General features: G+C 39.1%; 1 protein-coding gene across 2 annotated transcripts; it reads left to right on the forward strand.

Annotated features, from left to right (window-relative positions):
* Positions 1 to 772: 772 nt before the first annotated feature.
* Positions 773 to 12,749, forward strand: LOC148024915 (cysteine synthase, chloroplastic/chromoplastic-like). 2 transcript variants are annotated; one of them, XM_087694588.1, is made up of 7 exons: positions 773 to 906; positions 1,040 to 1,167; positions 1,700 to 1,902; positions 2,201 to 2,326; positions 11,313 to 11,471; positions 11,679 to 11,872; positions 12,076 to 12,749. In XM_087694588.1, the coding sequence occupies exons 3-7, from the start codon at positions 1,701 to 1,703 to the stop codon at positions 12,199 to 12,201; spliced, it is 807 nt and encodes a 268-aa protein (XP_087550714.1). In that variant the 5' UTR covers positions 773 to 906; positions 1,040 to 1,167; position 1,700; the 3' UTR covers positions 12,202 to 12,749. The 2 variants fall into 2 exon arrangements, with proteins under 2 accessions (XP_087550714.1, XP_087550713.1); XM_087694587.1 differs by lacking the exon at positions 773 to 906 and having other exon boundaries at positions 1,064 to 1,167; positions 1,759 to 1,902; positions 12,076 to 12,744.
* The last annotated feature ends 2,274 nt before the right edge of the window (positions 12,750 to 15,023 follow it).

Here is a 15,023-nt window from a genome sequence, read left to right on the forward strand (position 1 = left end):
TTAAAATTTGAAAGCTTCTTTTCAAATTGTGAAGGATTTTTTGGAAACTCTGTAATTCTTTTAACTAATGTTAACAAAACATATTTTTGATATGATATAGAGACATTTAATGCCATATTTTGGAGGGATTTCTCAATCACTTTACATTTGTTTCACAATTTTACATCTAAAATATTTTTAGCTTTGAAGGTTTAGAGCTTTAACTTCAAACTGTTAGATTCTTTTTAGAAAAATTTTAACTCATACTACATTAGATCTTTAACTTTGAAGGTTTAGAGCTTTAACTTCAAACTGCTAAATTCTTTTTAGAAAACTCGTAACTCATATTAAGTTATAGCTAAAATACTTGAGAATTAGAAGATTGTAAAGCCTTTTTAAGAAAGGAAGTAGTTCATATTACACTAAACCTTGATTTGGTTGAACTACATTTTATAGTAATTCTCAAGTTGAGGAGTGTTCTTATATTAATTTAAAAGTGGCAAGGCCTTGGGATAATGATTTCCTTTTCCAAACCTCTCTTTTAAAGACTTGATCATGATTTAGTGACAAAGTCCTCAACTTCAGAGGTACTTTATTGCATGTTACTACATACTTTTATATGGATGTTTGCAAGCATTATGATATTGGATGTTAAAAAATGACCCTAATGTTTTATGTGATTTGTTACAAGGTAAAAATTCGCCTAAAAGAAAAACATTGTCATTGGTGATGTTCTCATAAGAGAGAGAGAGAGAGAGAGATAGTGTGTGTGTTTTGCCTAACATGGCTTGAGTTCTCCTCTATTTTCATCAGAATGAGCAAGCTCAAGAAGGTTTTAAGAGGCCTTACAGCGCCATAGAAAGCCCTCCTGGTGTTGATTATGCCACTACACCAGTAAGGGAAAACATAGCCTCAAATGCCACTCAGGTATCCCACCCTCCAACTCCCTTTTATTTTTTTGTTTTTTTGGTTTTGGGGGGGGGGGGGGGGGAGGATGGGAGTCAATCTTAAAAAATCATTGCTCAATGTCTGAACTAGTCTCTTAATTATGTTGGTCAAGCTGATAGGATGGACTCCCCTTGTTGAACTGAAAAACATTGCCAGAAAGGATGGGGCTTTTGCCAGGATAATTAGCAAGCTTGAATACCAACAGCCTCTTGGCTCTGTCAAAGACCGAATCGCACTACCGTGAGTTTCTCTATGCCATATCGATTATTTGTGCTCTTTCTAATCTGATCAATTATCCTGGCTTCATTGTTTCTGAAAGTCTAAACGTTTTAGCTTCATCAATCCGGGTCAGACTAAGTAGTCACAAAATTCCTCCCATGGTAGTGATAATCTCATTGGGTGCTCATGAGGGTTGGTTGTAAATCAGTGTAGTTTTGATATTCATTTCTCATGTGTAGCACGTTCAAGACTTAGAAAAATCACACATCCTCACACTTGGCTGAAAGGTGTTCTCAATCACAGCTTGATATTTATCTGGATCCTTATCTGGTTTGTTTCTCAACTAAGTATATATCAACTAGCAGCTCTGGTGAGATCTCTGTATTTCTGATAGGCAGTGACTCGTGAATATGGCCTTTACAGCCAAGTATTAGCAAAAACATCAAGAAAAGTGTTTGTGTTTTGTTGGGCGTCATTGTCATACTCAGCATACTCATTCAAAAAGAAAGGCTGTGGGATTCAGTTGTATGAAGAATGGGTGGGTTCTGAGCAGGATGATTGAAGACGCAGAGAAGCGTGGACTGATTAAGCCTGGTGTGACTACTCTTATAGAACCTACCGGTGGGAACACAGGCATTTCACTGGCTTTTGTGGGAATACACAAAGGTTACAAGGTTGGGGTGGTCATGCCTGCAGGGTATTCTTTGGAACGCCGCCTGAGCTTGAAAGCACTTGGTGCAGAGATCTATCTTACAGGTATATTCCTTATGCTACCAGTTGTTTCTGGTTTGTTCTAAACAAATGCTTCATTAAAATTACCTTGCTTACGGAATACTCTATGAACATTAACCCAGAGTCTATCACTGCTTCTATCCAATAAATGTCATGATAACTGCTATCAACTAAAATAATAGCAAGTATTCAAGTCTCAAAACCTGTCCATATTGTCACATTGCCATTGTCACTTATTTACTTAATATATGTTTTGGATGGAGGAGTTCACTCATTCATCCATTTTCTAAATAATATTTTGCATTTCTATCTGTGTTTTCAGATCCTGCTCTAGGGTTTCATGGAGTCTTGGAAAAAGCCAAAGAAATACTTGCAACTGTTCCGAACAGTTACATGCTTGATCAAACAGCCAATCCAATGAATGCAAAGGCTCATTTTTGGACTACAGGTGGGCTTCAAATGCTCTTTTTCCTTAGTTTCCTTTTAAGAAGGCAGTTATTTTGTTGCTTCTTTGCAAATGTTCAAATAATCTGTCACATTTTGATCAATATAGCTGTTGAGAAACATAGATCTTGAGCAATGGTTTAGCTATGGTGGTTGGAACTCATAGACTAGAAGCATGATGACTGAGAGTATTACTCAAGTGAATTAGGTTCCAAGATAGATTAGCTTGGACTTATAAACACAATCTTGAGTAGATAGAGACATAGACCGAAAGTACAAAGTATGATAGCATTCTCATTCAAATGATTGTCAAGCACACTCTTTTATAGTTGCAGGATGGTTCCACTTTTCCTCACTGTGCCTATGAGATACAAGGTAGTTCTTCTAGCTATTGCATGTTCCTTGCCTTACTACTCCATACAAAGAGGCTATCATAGGAGTGTGATTGCATATTTCTTAACACCCCTTCTCAATCACAACCATATAAACATCGAGTATACAGAGGCTGTTGCAAGGCCTCAGTGTTCAGAGGTTGTAGTGCATAGGTTACATGAGGGTTACAAGGCTTATGATTGGAGCATTAATGTTAGTATATACAAGGTTTAAAAAAGTTGGTTTGAATAGTGGGAATAGAAGGACTAATGAGACTTGTCCTTTTGCTCTTAAGTGTCTTCTTATTCTTCTTCTTTTTCATGGTCTTCTTCGTCTTTGATAGTTACAAGGTAGGCCTTTTGTGATCTTTTTCTAGAATAATAAAATTTTTTAATGTGCCCAATTCTTTTACAAAAGTCACAAGAAATGTCTTTCTTTCCTTTGTACTTGTTGTTAACATAAAGCACCTGTTCTTCTTTTAAAGTGCTTGCTTCCTCTTTACCTTTGAGCTTCTTCTCTGCTTCAAGAAGTGATACTTTGATGTCTACTAGCTTTGAATTTGACATATTAATTAGTGTGGTGGGGACATTACCAAATTCTAGAGGAAGACTCCTAAGCAAGACTCCAATGCATATGTCTTCTTTCATTTTTTAGTTAATCCTGCAAGTTGAGTTAGGAGACTTTCCATATAATTAAGGTGAGTTGCAAGGGATGTATTAGTCTTCATTTCCTATCTGAAAACTCAATCAACAATCCATATTTTGAAGATTTAGATTGGGTACCAAATTTTGTGTCCAACTGTTCCCAAGTGGCATGAGATGTATCACATGTGTTTACATGGTAGATATAATTGTCATCAAGCTCAAGCTTGATGATTGCTTGGGCTTTGTCATCACTCTTTGGTATGGCTTCTTCTCTTGGCCATTGGTTATTGACCACATGCATTTCTTCATAAGGATTAGGTTGATCCTTTTTTGCCATGTGTGAAACTTGACGCTTTGAAGCGGCATGAGGGTGAATCTTTGCCCATTTTGGAGGTTTGAGAAGTAGCAAATCTTTGAAAATAGATCAACACAAGAGTTGAACAAAACTGTATGAAGAGACACAAGTGGAAGTAGTGTTAAAAGATACTATGCTTTGATGATTGATGTTGAATCCTCCCCTCCTTGTTGATTTGATGTGGCAATCTTGCTAAAGCCTCAGTGTCATATCAGATCAGAGTGGCAGTGACTTGTTTGAGTTGAGAGGGATGAGTAAATGAAGTGAAAAATGAGCTTGAAGTTGAGTGGCTATGGCTGCCACAGTTCGGGTTTCTGAACCCGATTGATCTTTTAGTTTGCGTCCTCGAGGAAGTGATTATTTTACAAAAGATTTGACGACGATAGGAAAAATACGTAATACTTGAGAGAAGGGGCCCAATGTTAGAGATTGTGGTACTAGGGAGAAGCTTTAGGAGTAGAATGAAAGATCTCCAGAAGAAAGCTGATAAGGATATTGCCTGGATGAAGAGATCTAGCTACTCCAAGTGGGTAGGGTGCTGCTAGCTATAGAGGTCAAGAATAGTAGAGTGAAGATGGAGTGAAGGGATGAGGTCATTTGCTGGAACTGAACCGATCTTAGGTTAAGAAGAGCTAGAAGAGCAGTGTGCAGAGCTAAACTAAGCTCACCATGGCTGTCATACCATATTGAGAAACAGATCTTGAGAAATGGTTTAGCTATGGTGGTTGAAACTCATAGACTAGAAGCATGATGACTGAGAGTATTACTCAAGTGAATTAGGTTTCAAGATAGATTAGCTTGGACTCATAAACACAATCTTGAGTAGACAAAGACGTAGACCGAAAGTACAAAGTACGATATCATTCTCATTCAAATGATTGTCAAGTACACTCTTTTATAGTTGCAAGATGGTTCCACTTTTCCTCACTATGCCTATGGGATACAAGGTAGTTTTTCTAGGTGTTGCATGTTATTTGCCTTACTGCTCCATACAAAAAGGCTATTATAGGAGTGTGATTGCATATTTCTCAATAATAACTGCTGATTTCATATTTAGTTAAAGCTTGCCACCTTCCTCTCTCTCTCTCTCTCTCTCTCTCTCTCTCTCTCAATGATTGCTGTAAGAAAAAAGCGTTAGTCGCATAGTTGGGCACATGGCTAGTATGTTCTCTCTGTGTATTTGTGTGCAAGTTTTGAATTAAATAATAAAAATATTTATGAAGGGCCTTTTGGCCAACCAGGCTGTGTCAAAGAATAAAAATATTTACAAAGGGCCTTCTCGCCAAGTAGGCAGTGTCAAAGATAGGTAGAGAAGAAGGTAGGAAGCCACAAGGCTACAATGACAAGAAAAGGAAACCAACAAGTGGATATAATTGAGGAAGGGATGATCTCCATCCATGGAGTAGCCATCTCTATGAGGATCACAACAACAGAAATCAGGAAACTCACTTGCCACAAATATAGTCCTTGAATGCAGCATGGATACCTGAGGCCACATAAAAATAAAGATTGTAAGTGTCCTCTGGTTTTCCAAGTTCTAGTTAATGTAGAACATAAATGAGATAGTGATGCTCTAGCAATTGAAGTGAGAGATCTCAGCACTTAGCTCTATCTTGGATGACCAAATTTTATTTGCCTTCTTAGTTTAGACTATGACAGGGCCCTCCACACACCTGTCATACGAATCTTAACGTCTAGCAAAGTAGCTTTGCCCATATATTTTAGGGTAGTAGCATGTTGCCAAGAGATCTAGACTTGACCCAGATGGTTTACTTGCTTCCAAAGCGTAAAATGGATGGACTGCACTAGTTCTTGCAATGACTTCTATGTCCAAGGGAGCAAGCATAAGAAATAGATCATGTTGATCATCACTGTTTGGGCTACTTTGATGTGCACGTGTAGAGACCAGCCTTAAGATTTCAAGTATATAAACTTGTCATGAATGCATGAAGACATTCAATCAAGTACTGCCCAAGGGGTCACGTTCATCCAATGGGATATCACAAGTCTCTAGTAATCTTTCCATGGGAAACAATTAGATAGATAGTCAAAGCATGTAAGTCTCTCTTTGTACAATTGATGAGAGTGGACTTTTGTGCATTGTTGTAAAGGTTCAAGTCAAATCAAATAGTCTCCCAATGGCTATTGCTCTATCTAGATTAAATTTCTTAACCTTGAGAAACGTAAATTAATATATGCAAGAGATTATTTGAGAAGTTTAGCCCCATTGGGAACTGTAAAACTAATATTTCATCGCTGACTGCTAGTTTATCTAGTTGAGAGAGTATTGGATGAGACACAAAGGCAAACAACAAAGGGCTAAGTGAGAGCAAGCTCTTTAGTTATGCCCCCCATTAAGCAACATGCACATCAGTCCATTTGAGCTGATAGTATCAATGATGGATGCCATTCTAGGCTGAAAATCCATGCAATAATTGACTTGGCGAAGGAAAGGCCATTTTATGTGATTGAAAGCCTTTTCAATATCTAGATGAATCATAATGACCTCCTGTAAGGAAATGCTGGAGCAAACAAAGTGACACAAATCTATGACACATGATAGATGCAATTTGATGAATTCTTAATGAAGATGAGGGCGTATAGAAATGATGAATGGTACAAAGGGGCCTTGAACCTCAATGTTTCAAGGACCAAGGTAGAGGTGCTCAAGAGTGTGTTGTACTTCGAACAGATCCCAAAATGTGGTGCAGCATTCTATTGTGAATCATAATGATATAGGCAGCAGTAGAGACTGTGAGACAGTCCTCCAAGCAGCAAGAATGTTGATTTAAAGTCTGGGCAGCACAAATGCAGAAAGCATGCTGAAAATGCAGGCTTGGATGAATGGCAATGATGCAACAGTTGATGGTGATGATGTTGGAGGGCAGGGGGCCAGCAAAATGCAGCTGCTCCTCTCAATGATGAAGCTGATGCAAACAACATTTGCAACAGAAAAATGCAGCACTCTAGCAGGAATGGAGAACAGGTGTCAATATCTGGAGCATGGCAGCAACCTCTAGATGATGGTATCAGCTCTTGGGCAGTGGGGTGGTGGCCATAGTAGCAACGGAATGGGAACGGGAGGTCTTGAGGAAATGGGAACGAAGTCCCAAGGGGAATGACTTGTACTATATACATGATTAATGCATTTTAAAGTACTCATTTATATATTTAAGAAAAGCTCTTTGAAAAACACATGTATAATATGCAAAACATGATAGTCTTTTTCATAAACGAAAGGCTGATTACATTGAAATGGCACATAAGATCCAAAATAGTATTTTTCATAAACGAAAGGCTGATTACATTGAAATGGCACATAAGATCCAAAATAGATGATAATCTAAGATCATACTAAAGTAACGACTACAGTGGATAGAATATGGAAGCTTGGAATTTGAAAGTTTCTCGAAGTAACCATTGTTTCATACATGGCTGCCACTAGCAACAAGACTATCTAGAAGACTATCATCCGCATTGTCTAAGAAAGCCATATAATCATCAAAATCAACATTTACAAGTTCCAAAGCATCTTGATCATCAGCCATATTTGTGGGCATACATGTCTCTCCATCCTCATCATCTGAGGACTCTTCTTCATCAAGAGCTATAAACTTGATGGATCCCAAGATTTAGCAAGGTAGTCTCCAAAGGTGTCTGGTAGCAGCAAACGCAACAGAGATATACCGGAGCAACGGGCAGAAGATAGGGTATAATCAGCAAATGTAGATGATGATGATGAGGTAGCAGCTGTATGAATGGATGAACAGCAAAAATGTAGATCTGCAGCAACTTTCCCAGGGAGGGCAGCAGTTGGCTGATCAAAATGCAGCTATTTGCTGATGCGGACAGCTGGGCGACAACGATTCTAGGTTGGATGGCAGCAACTGAAGACTGAAATTGGTAAAATGTAGGTTGGTAGACCCTCTGATAGCAGTCATCAGCTGATGTAGGGGCTGCACAGGTTGGAACTCCTATGTAACTAGCAACAGGTGGCCAAGTGTGTGGCCACCATCGCATATGTTGAGATGGGAAGTAGTCCTAGAAGTGCAGTGGATGCCCTAGGTATGGATGCATAGAGTGCAATAGGTGAGTCACTAGCAAACTAATTGGCTAATCCTTCAAGAGTAGTGAAAGATATAGGTTGCTAAGACTGTCCGTGTGCCACATGTCTAGTAGCCACTAGGGCGGCAGATGGAGCAGCTGGTGCAGTAGCAAGAGGTGTAGCTTCACTAGATTGGCCAGCAAGAGTGGAGATAGTTGTAGCTTAGTGTAGTTTTCTAGGTGGAAGGCCTTGGGCCTTGGTATGATACTCCTTATCCACATGGCCCGACCTTTGGTAGTGTGTGCAAAACCTATTTTTCTTAGGAATTTTCTGCCAAAAGGGATTGTGTTTCTTTGGTTTCTTTGGAGAAAGGGTTATCACCCTTGCTTTGGCTTGCATTTGTATCTTATGAATTCTTGCCATTGTTGGTTTTCTCTCTCTCGAAGAGGCAACCAACCCTCGCCTCTCTAAGTAAGGTTGTGTGGAGGCTTTCTTGTGGACTTGATCGTGCAGCCTCACATAATGTAAGAACTAGCACTCAAACTTATAGAAGGTCGGCAATCTAGGTAGTGATATAATGTGTTGGATAAAATGGAAATGTTTGTCACGCAACTTGTTCAAGAAACATGTGACTTGATGGTCGTTTGATTTCGGGAAGCTAGTAGTGGCAAACTCGTTGAGTAACTACTAATGCCAATATTCAGCCAACTTGACTTTTAGATTATCTCCTCAATGGAAAACTCCTGAAGCCCAAAATCGAGATTGATACGTTGAGTGTGATCTTGCATCGCAAAGTGGTCAATTAAATGACTCCAACACTCAAATGCGAGGGGAAAATACTATAACTGAGAGTGGAACTCATGTAGCAATCCTTGCATTAACTCAACATTGGTCGTGGCATTGCGAGCTCTCCATTGATGGATATGATCAGGGCGAGCTCTGGCATAGGATTGGTACCAACGATGTCCCAAAAACCTTGAGATTCAAGCACTTATTACATGAAGTTTGACCAAGTGGTGAAATTTGACCCATTAAAACGAGTCTTATCCATGAAGACATTCATAGCCGTTGCAATAGTAGTAGTAGTGCTAGGAGATAGAGGTGTGTAATGGGGGTAGGGTGGATAAGGTGGGGGAGTGGGTTACACTTGGAAGAAATCCTAGAGTGCCCATGATGTGTATGCGAAGTGTGCAGAATGGATCCAAATATGTGCATGCGCAGACTAGGTATGGGCATGGTAGCCGCTTGAGAAGTGTATGGTAGAGAAATAGAGACCCAGGAAGCAAAGGATGGAAATCCTTGTGTAGGAGTGACCCAAGGGATGTGTGACGACAATCCATAATGAGAGGATGGATATCCTTGTGTCTAAAAGGTCATATGGAGGGGTTGTGAGTGTCTGGGGATAGTGAGGAGGATGGACATCACAACTGTCTGAGAGTGTAAAGATGTGGGAAAGTGGGGGTATGTGGAAGATATAGTGTTAAAGGGTGGTATTCCCTCTAACGATGCACCAGGAGGTGTAGTGAATGGAGGGTAGGTAGATTGTGGGATGGAAAAAGAAAAAGTGCTAGGAGTGGAGATGGAAGATCCAACCCTTAGTGTGCTTTGAGCAGAAGTGGAGTGTAATCCCAGGTTTTGAAATGAAGATGTGAGTAGATCGGAATGTGGAGAAGATAGTGGTGGGATGGAAGGGAGTTGAAAAGTGTGGTTTACTTGCTCAAATGAAACAGATGGTAGAGATATACTTGATGAATGGTATTTGCTTCGAGAGTCTCCTCTATTAAAGTTAGCATACTGAAAATGATTCGGATTTTGCACACCAAAATGAGAAATAGAAGAGGGTTTTGACTCATATGGCTCAAAAGGGTTATATGAACTTGACATAAGGCCGAGGCTCGTAATGCCTCCGTTATTGTTGAGCTTATGCAGGGCTTATTGCCTGAGTTTCACTCTCAACTTCAACATTTTGACTTAGTATCCGAGCATTGGTCACACTTGATTGACCGCTATGCAGCTCAGGATAAGACCCATCGCATCAATTTGGATCATGAGCTCCAAAACTTTAAAATCATAGACAAGGATGACTTAAAAGCCAAGTTGGTTGAGTATTGGTGTGTCTTTGCTAAGTTTTCAACCACTAGGGCCCCTAGATCCTCTAACGATCAAGTTGCCTTGTTCCTTAACAACCTATCGAGAAATATTTCCATTTTGTGCAACAAGTGATTTCATAGCCTCAGATGCCCACATTTTATAACTTTGAGTATCAGCTTGATGCGCAAGTTCTCTTCAAACTCTTCCTCTGTAAGATGACTAAAATGTGGAGAAGAAGATGCTAAAGGTGAAGGCATGCCTACCCCCTCCTCGAGACCATAATGCCTTCTCAGAGGCTCCAATGATGGAGAAGTCTCATAGGATCCCTAGAAGAAGGTGCCTAAGACATTATGAGTTAGAATGGAGTCTAAAAGACTAGCCTCCACAATCACTGAGGATACTCTTTAGAAGAGCACTCGCTATGATACCGTGTGAAGATATGCTAGGGTTTGCATTGAGGAAACACAATACATACGATCACCATTGAAACACAAAGACTCAGACAATGACAAGCAAAACTCAAACCCTTACTGCAAAACTCAAAACTCAAAATTTGAGACAAACACAAAGAGAAGAAACTCTGAAGTGAATGAATGCTGTAAATGAATGTATGAGTGTATAGAATGTAAAGATGCTAATCAACTGTAAAACATGCTTTAGCTCAACATAAACTTCACATGCAAAGTTTAGATTGTTTGTTGTTTGGTATACAATGGTTTTATACTTTAAAAGAGGCTCGGAAAACACTAGGACCAGGACAATTTTTGTATCAATGCCTCTTCTTTATTGATTTTTCAATAATATCTTGCTAAGCTTTTAGAGAGGTTTGACAAACATTGGAACTAAGATAAGTTTGATATGGGCAACTAAACTATACAATTTCTGTACTTACAAGTTCCAATCAGATTCTCTCAGCAATCAAGGCATGCTAAATGTTTTGCATGGCATATATTGAACATTTTCAGTCTAGCTTTAGCAATTATGACATTCTTAATGCAGCTCCATCTGACTATCTTCTGCCCAATTTGATATTTGTGTTTTTCTTCTTCAGCTGCATTCCAATCTTGATATAAGCTATTTTTCATCATCTTTCTTAAATTGGCTTTTTGCCAAGGCATAGATGACCTGTATCACTTCAACTAGAATGTATTCCAATCCTAATTATTAATCACTGGCTTGCATACTTCCAGTCACTTTGCCACCCAGACTCTTTATCAGTTTGTGCTTTGGCATTGATGTAGAGAGATCATAATTGTATTGAGATATCAAACAGCTGATTCTTGGTAGTGTTTGTGGAGGATAATTTTATTAAGAGAGCAAGGAGCTAACTTTCTGCATCAGTCTTTGTGACTTTGATGTGTAAATTTAACCAAAAGGTACATAATATACTGCACAAGTCAAATGAAAGTTTGGAGGTTTTCTATGTAGGCAAGATTTAGCATAATTGGGGTCATCTCTTATGTCCCTGATGAATGGATAACAGGCCCAGAGATATGGAATGATACTGCTGGAAAGGTGGACATTTTCCTAGTTGGCACTGGCACTGGAGGAACGTTTTCAGGAGCTGGAAGATATCTGAAGGCGAGAAATCCTGCCATCAAAGTCATAGTTGTGGAGCCCAAGGAAAGCCCTGTGTTATCAGGTACTGATTTGAGTTTAGAGGTTTGTAATCATGCGGCTTTCTGTCAGTAAAACAGTCCAGTATGTACTGTATGTACTTCAATAGATTTTGAGGCTGTACCGATCCTGCAGAGTTGGTCAGTAACTAACTAGCACATATTGATTGATTTATTTGTCTTGTATATGTTGATTGATTGATTTACTTTTCTTGTATATGTTGATTGATTAGGGGGTTGCAAGGGCTCACATAAGATTCAAGGGATTGGCCCTGGTTTTATACCAGGTGCCACGGATGTGAGTGTGGCTGATGAGATTGTAACAGTGGATAGTGAGGAGGCGATGGCTTATGCATCCAGGCTTGCCAAAGAGGAGGGTTTGCTTGTTGGCATATCATCAGGAGCTGCAGTTGCTGCATCCATAAAGGTGAATTGAGACCATCATACCAATGTAGTAGTTAACTGAAATATCTCCTGATAGTACATAATCAGGACATCTATACATGTATGCATGAACGTCCAACATAAATACACGTAAATGCTTAGGGAAACTTGCACGTGCACAGAGAGAGAGAGAGAGAGAGAGAGAGAGAGAGAGAGAGAGAGAGAGACTAAAACATAGCATAACAGGTTGGAAAGAGGCCAGAGAATGCTGGTAAAATGATTGTTACTATCCTGCCGAGTGGTGGGGAGCGTTATCTGTCCACAGATCTCTTTGCTTCCATCAGAGAAGAATGTGAGAAGATGACATTTTAAAATGTACAACTCTACCCAAATTGCCTGCCTTGTATGCTCCATCCTATATTCTGTAATTCTCTTGCCTGCATTTCTCTATGCAAGCTGAAAGCTTGGTATAGAATGGCCATAATATAGATTGTTTAGAGCCACCTACCCAATCCATGAAAGCATGCATATTCCTTAACCTAGTTAGATCTAGACTATACTATTGCAATTACATTCTCATGTGTGCAACGCACACAATAGTTGTAGATAAACCATATACAACTACGAGCAATAAATATAATGTGCACGATGTCGTGGGGGGGGTAATGTGTTTGGCCAAGATCAGCTAGGGATCAATTAGACAAGATAGGAAAGAAACAACTAGAGCGATGCCAAGGAACACTTTGTATTATGCATGTTTTGTATATAGTGAAGAGAAAGCAAGTTTCCCTTTTTAGCCAAAGGCTTTGATAGAAGTTTCTCCTTTCTTCCATTAATCATTCTTAATCATTGAGTTAACTACTTTGATGCATTCAGACTGGAACTCGCGTTCCTTCCAATGAACTAGCTCAAATTTTAAAGTGTTCACACTCTTGATCTTCTGAACTAGTTCAAGAAAACTAGTTCCCATTTTAAGATTTTCACAATCTCTTGTAGTGTGAACTAACATTTTGAAGCCTAAAGAGGTTAGTGCACATTCTTCTTTTTCAAACTTGTCAAGGGATCTGTTTCTTCGTGTCTCTTGAATCTTTTTCCCTTGTCTCACAGTTTAATCATTGTCTACTCCTTTGAAAATTGTTCCTTGGCATCTTTTCCATATTTTCTTGGCATAGACACATCCAAACGCTTACTAAAGGCGAGTTCACATGCATGAACAAATCCACAAGCGGGTTTTGTTTACAATGGCTCATTCGAATCAACTCGATGGATATGCACACACTAGCTTCAATGAAAAATAAAATAAGCACACAAAACGACTCAACCACACTGTGTGAAGGAAAATTCCTAAACTATGGGTTCACACACACACACGCACACGCGCACGCACACGCACACGCACACGCACACACACACGCACACGCACACGCACACACACACACACACGAGAAATAAATCACACGCAAAAGATGCTAATGTGCATATATTGAAATCTTGATGTTTAGCATTCCTCTTTGGTTCTTTGCGAGTGGATGTCAAGCACCATGACAATGGGAGTGAGCTTGTTGACTCTCACAAAATAATACAACCATGAATATGATGTGTCCACAAAGTACAATAGATAATACATGTGTCCAAAAATATTATGTTGAAGCTCTAAAATATCATTTCATTAAGTACAATAAATTATACATGTGGCAAAACAAAAAAAAAGAAGCTTTGAAAAATAATATCCTTCCAAAAATAATTATTGACACTCATGTCTTTGACTCTGTTTGACTTCCCTTAACTTTGCCTTGGATTGTAGCCTTCCACATTTACTGTTGTTAATATTATTGCCCTCTTAGACAAGTGCTAGTCCCGTGGCACTCATGCAAAGGTAGAACGAAATGCTAGGATAGTTGATCAAGAAGTCATGATGAAGTAATGTTCCTAGTGGAGGAGTTATGAGTCTAGAATTATTATGGATAATGATGATGTTCTTGCTCATGGTATAGATGATGATGATGGTGCTTGTATTATGGTGGATGGTAATTGAGGGCATTGTTGGTGATAAGACTTGCAAAAGTTGACATTGTTGCTTGTAATACACTTAACTGATGGTCCTTTTGATGAATCAAACTTGAATGGTCATTGGGAAATGAAGGGGAGTTACATCAGATGAAAGATTTAACATTGAAGTAGAAGTGATGGCTCACGAGTCTCCATGAACTATTATAATGGCAATGTAAAACGCCATGTGCATTCACTTCTTAGGGAAGAGTGTTAGTTGTCTACCTTTATGCACAAGACACATGATGTTGGTTTGGGAGATGGGTTAAAGCTTGAAGTGTTGTGTTTAATGACCCAAAACTGTGTATAGGTTATGGTGCAAATACTATGTGAGTGTGCGTGCATCCATAGATACATAGTTAGGGATTGCTTTATGGGTTCTCAATGTTAAAATTAGGTGATGAAGCAAGGAACCTTGAACTAATGAAGATGGCAAGAATTATTGTTGTTGCAGGAAAGGGGGTGGTTGATGAAGATGTTGGAGGGACATGATTGGTGAGATGGACAAAAGGTGGAGTCCAATCTTAATAAGCTTTTGAAGCACATGATTCTCCATTGGATCAAATATAAGTGGTAGTTAATGCAATTGGTCACTTTCCACTTGAAGTACTTTTTTCTTCATGCCTTAAAGTTGATTTGTTGGCATTGGGATGAATGAAGTGAAAATGAAAAAAATGCAAGTGACTTAAGGAGAAAGATCTAACCAAGTTAAGCCAATTCCCCAGTTATGTCTTAACCTTGGTATGCCTGGGTAAATAGTGGGGATATTGGAAAAAGGGCTAGGGGTTTAGAGATGAAGTTGGTGAACCAAGTTCATTGGATGCATCCAACTTGAAGACCCCTAGGTGAAATGTAGTGTATGTGAGTGCATAGATGTGGGGGATGTTGGGAAAAAGACTAGGGAGTTAGAGATGGAGATGATTGACTAGGGTCATTAGGATGCATCCAACTTGAAGACCCCTAGGTGTGGTGCAATTTCCTTTTGCTTTGCTTTTCTTTTGCTTTTTTGTTTCTTTTCTCTTCTATTTTCTCTATCTTTATTTTTTTCTTTGAAATTTTCCTTTGTTTTGACTTCTTTTCTTTTTCCCTTCTTGATGTGAATAATCATATTGCCATACAAATAGGCATGTAGCCTTACAAAGATA

This window comes from Lygodium microphyllum, chromosome 15 (genome assembly GCF_053477565.2).
Source record: "Lygodium microphyllum isolate KBCC chromosome 15, Lygodium_microphyllum_v1.1.10, whole genome shotgun sequence".
Classification (NCBI taxonomy): Eukaryota; Viridiplantae; Streptophyta; class Polypodiopsida; order Schizaeales; family Lygodiaceae; genus Lygodium; species Lygodium microphyllum.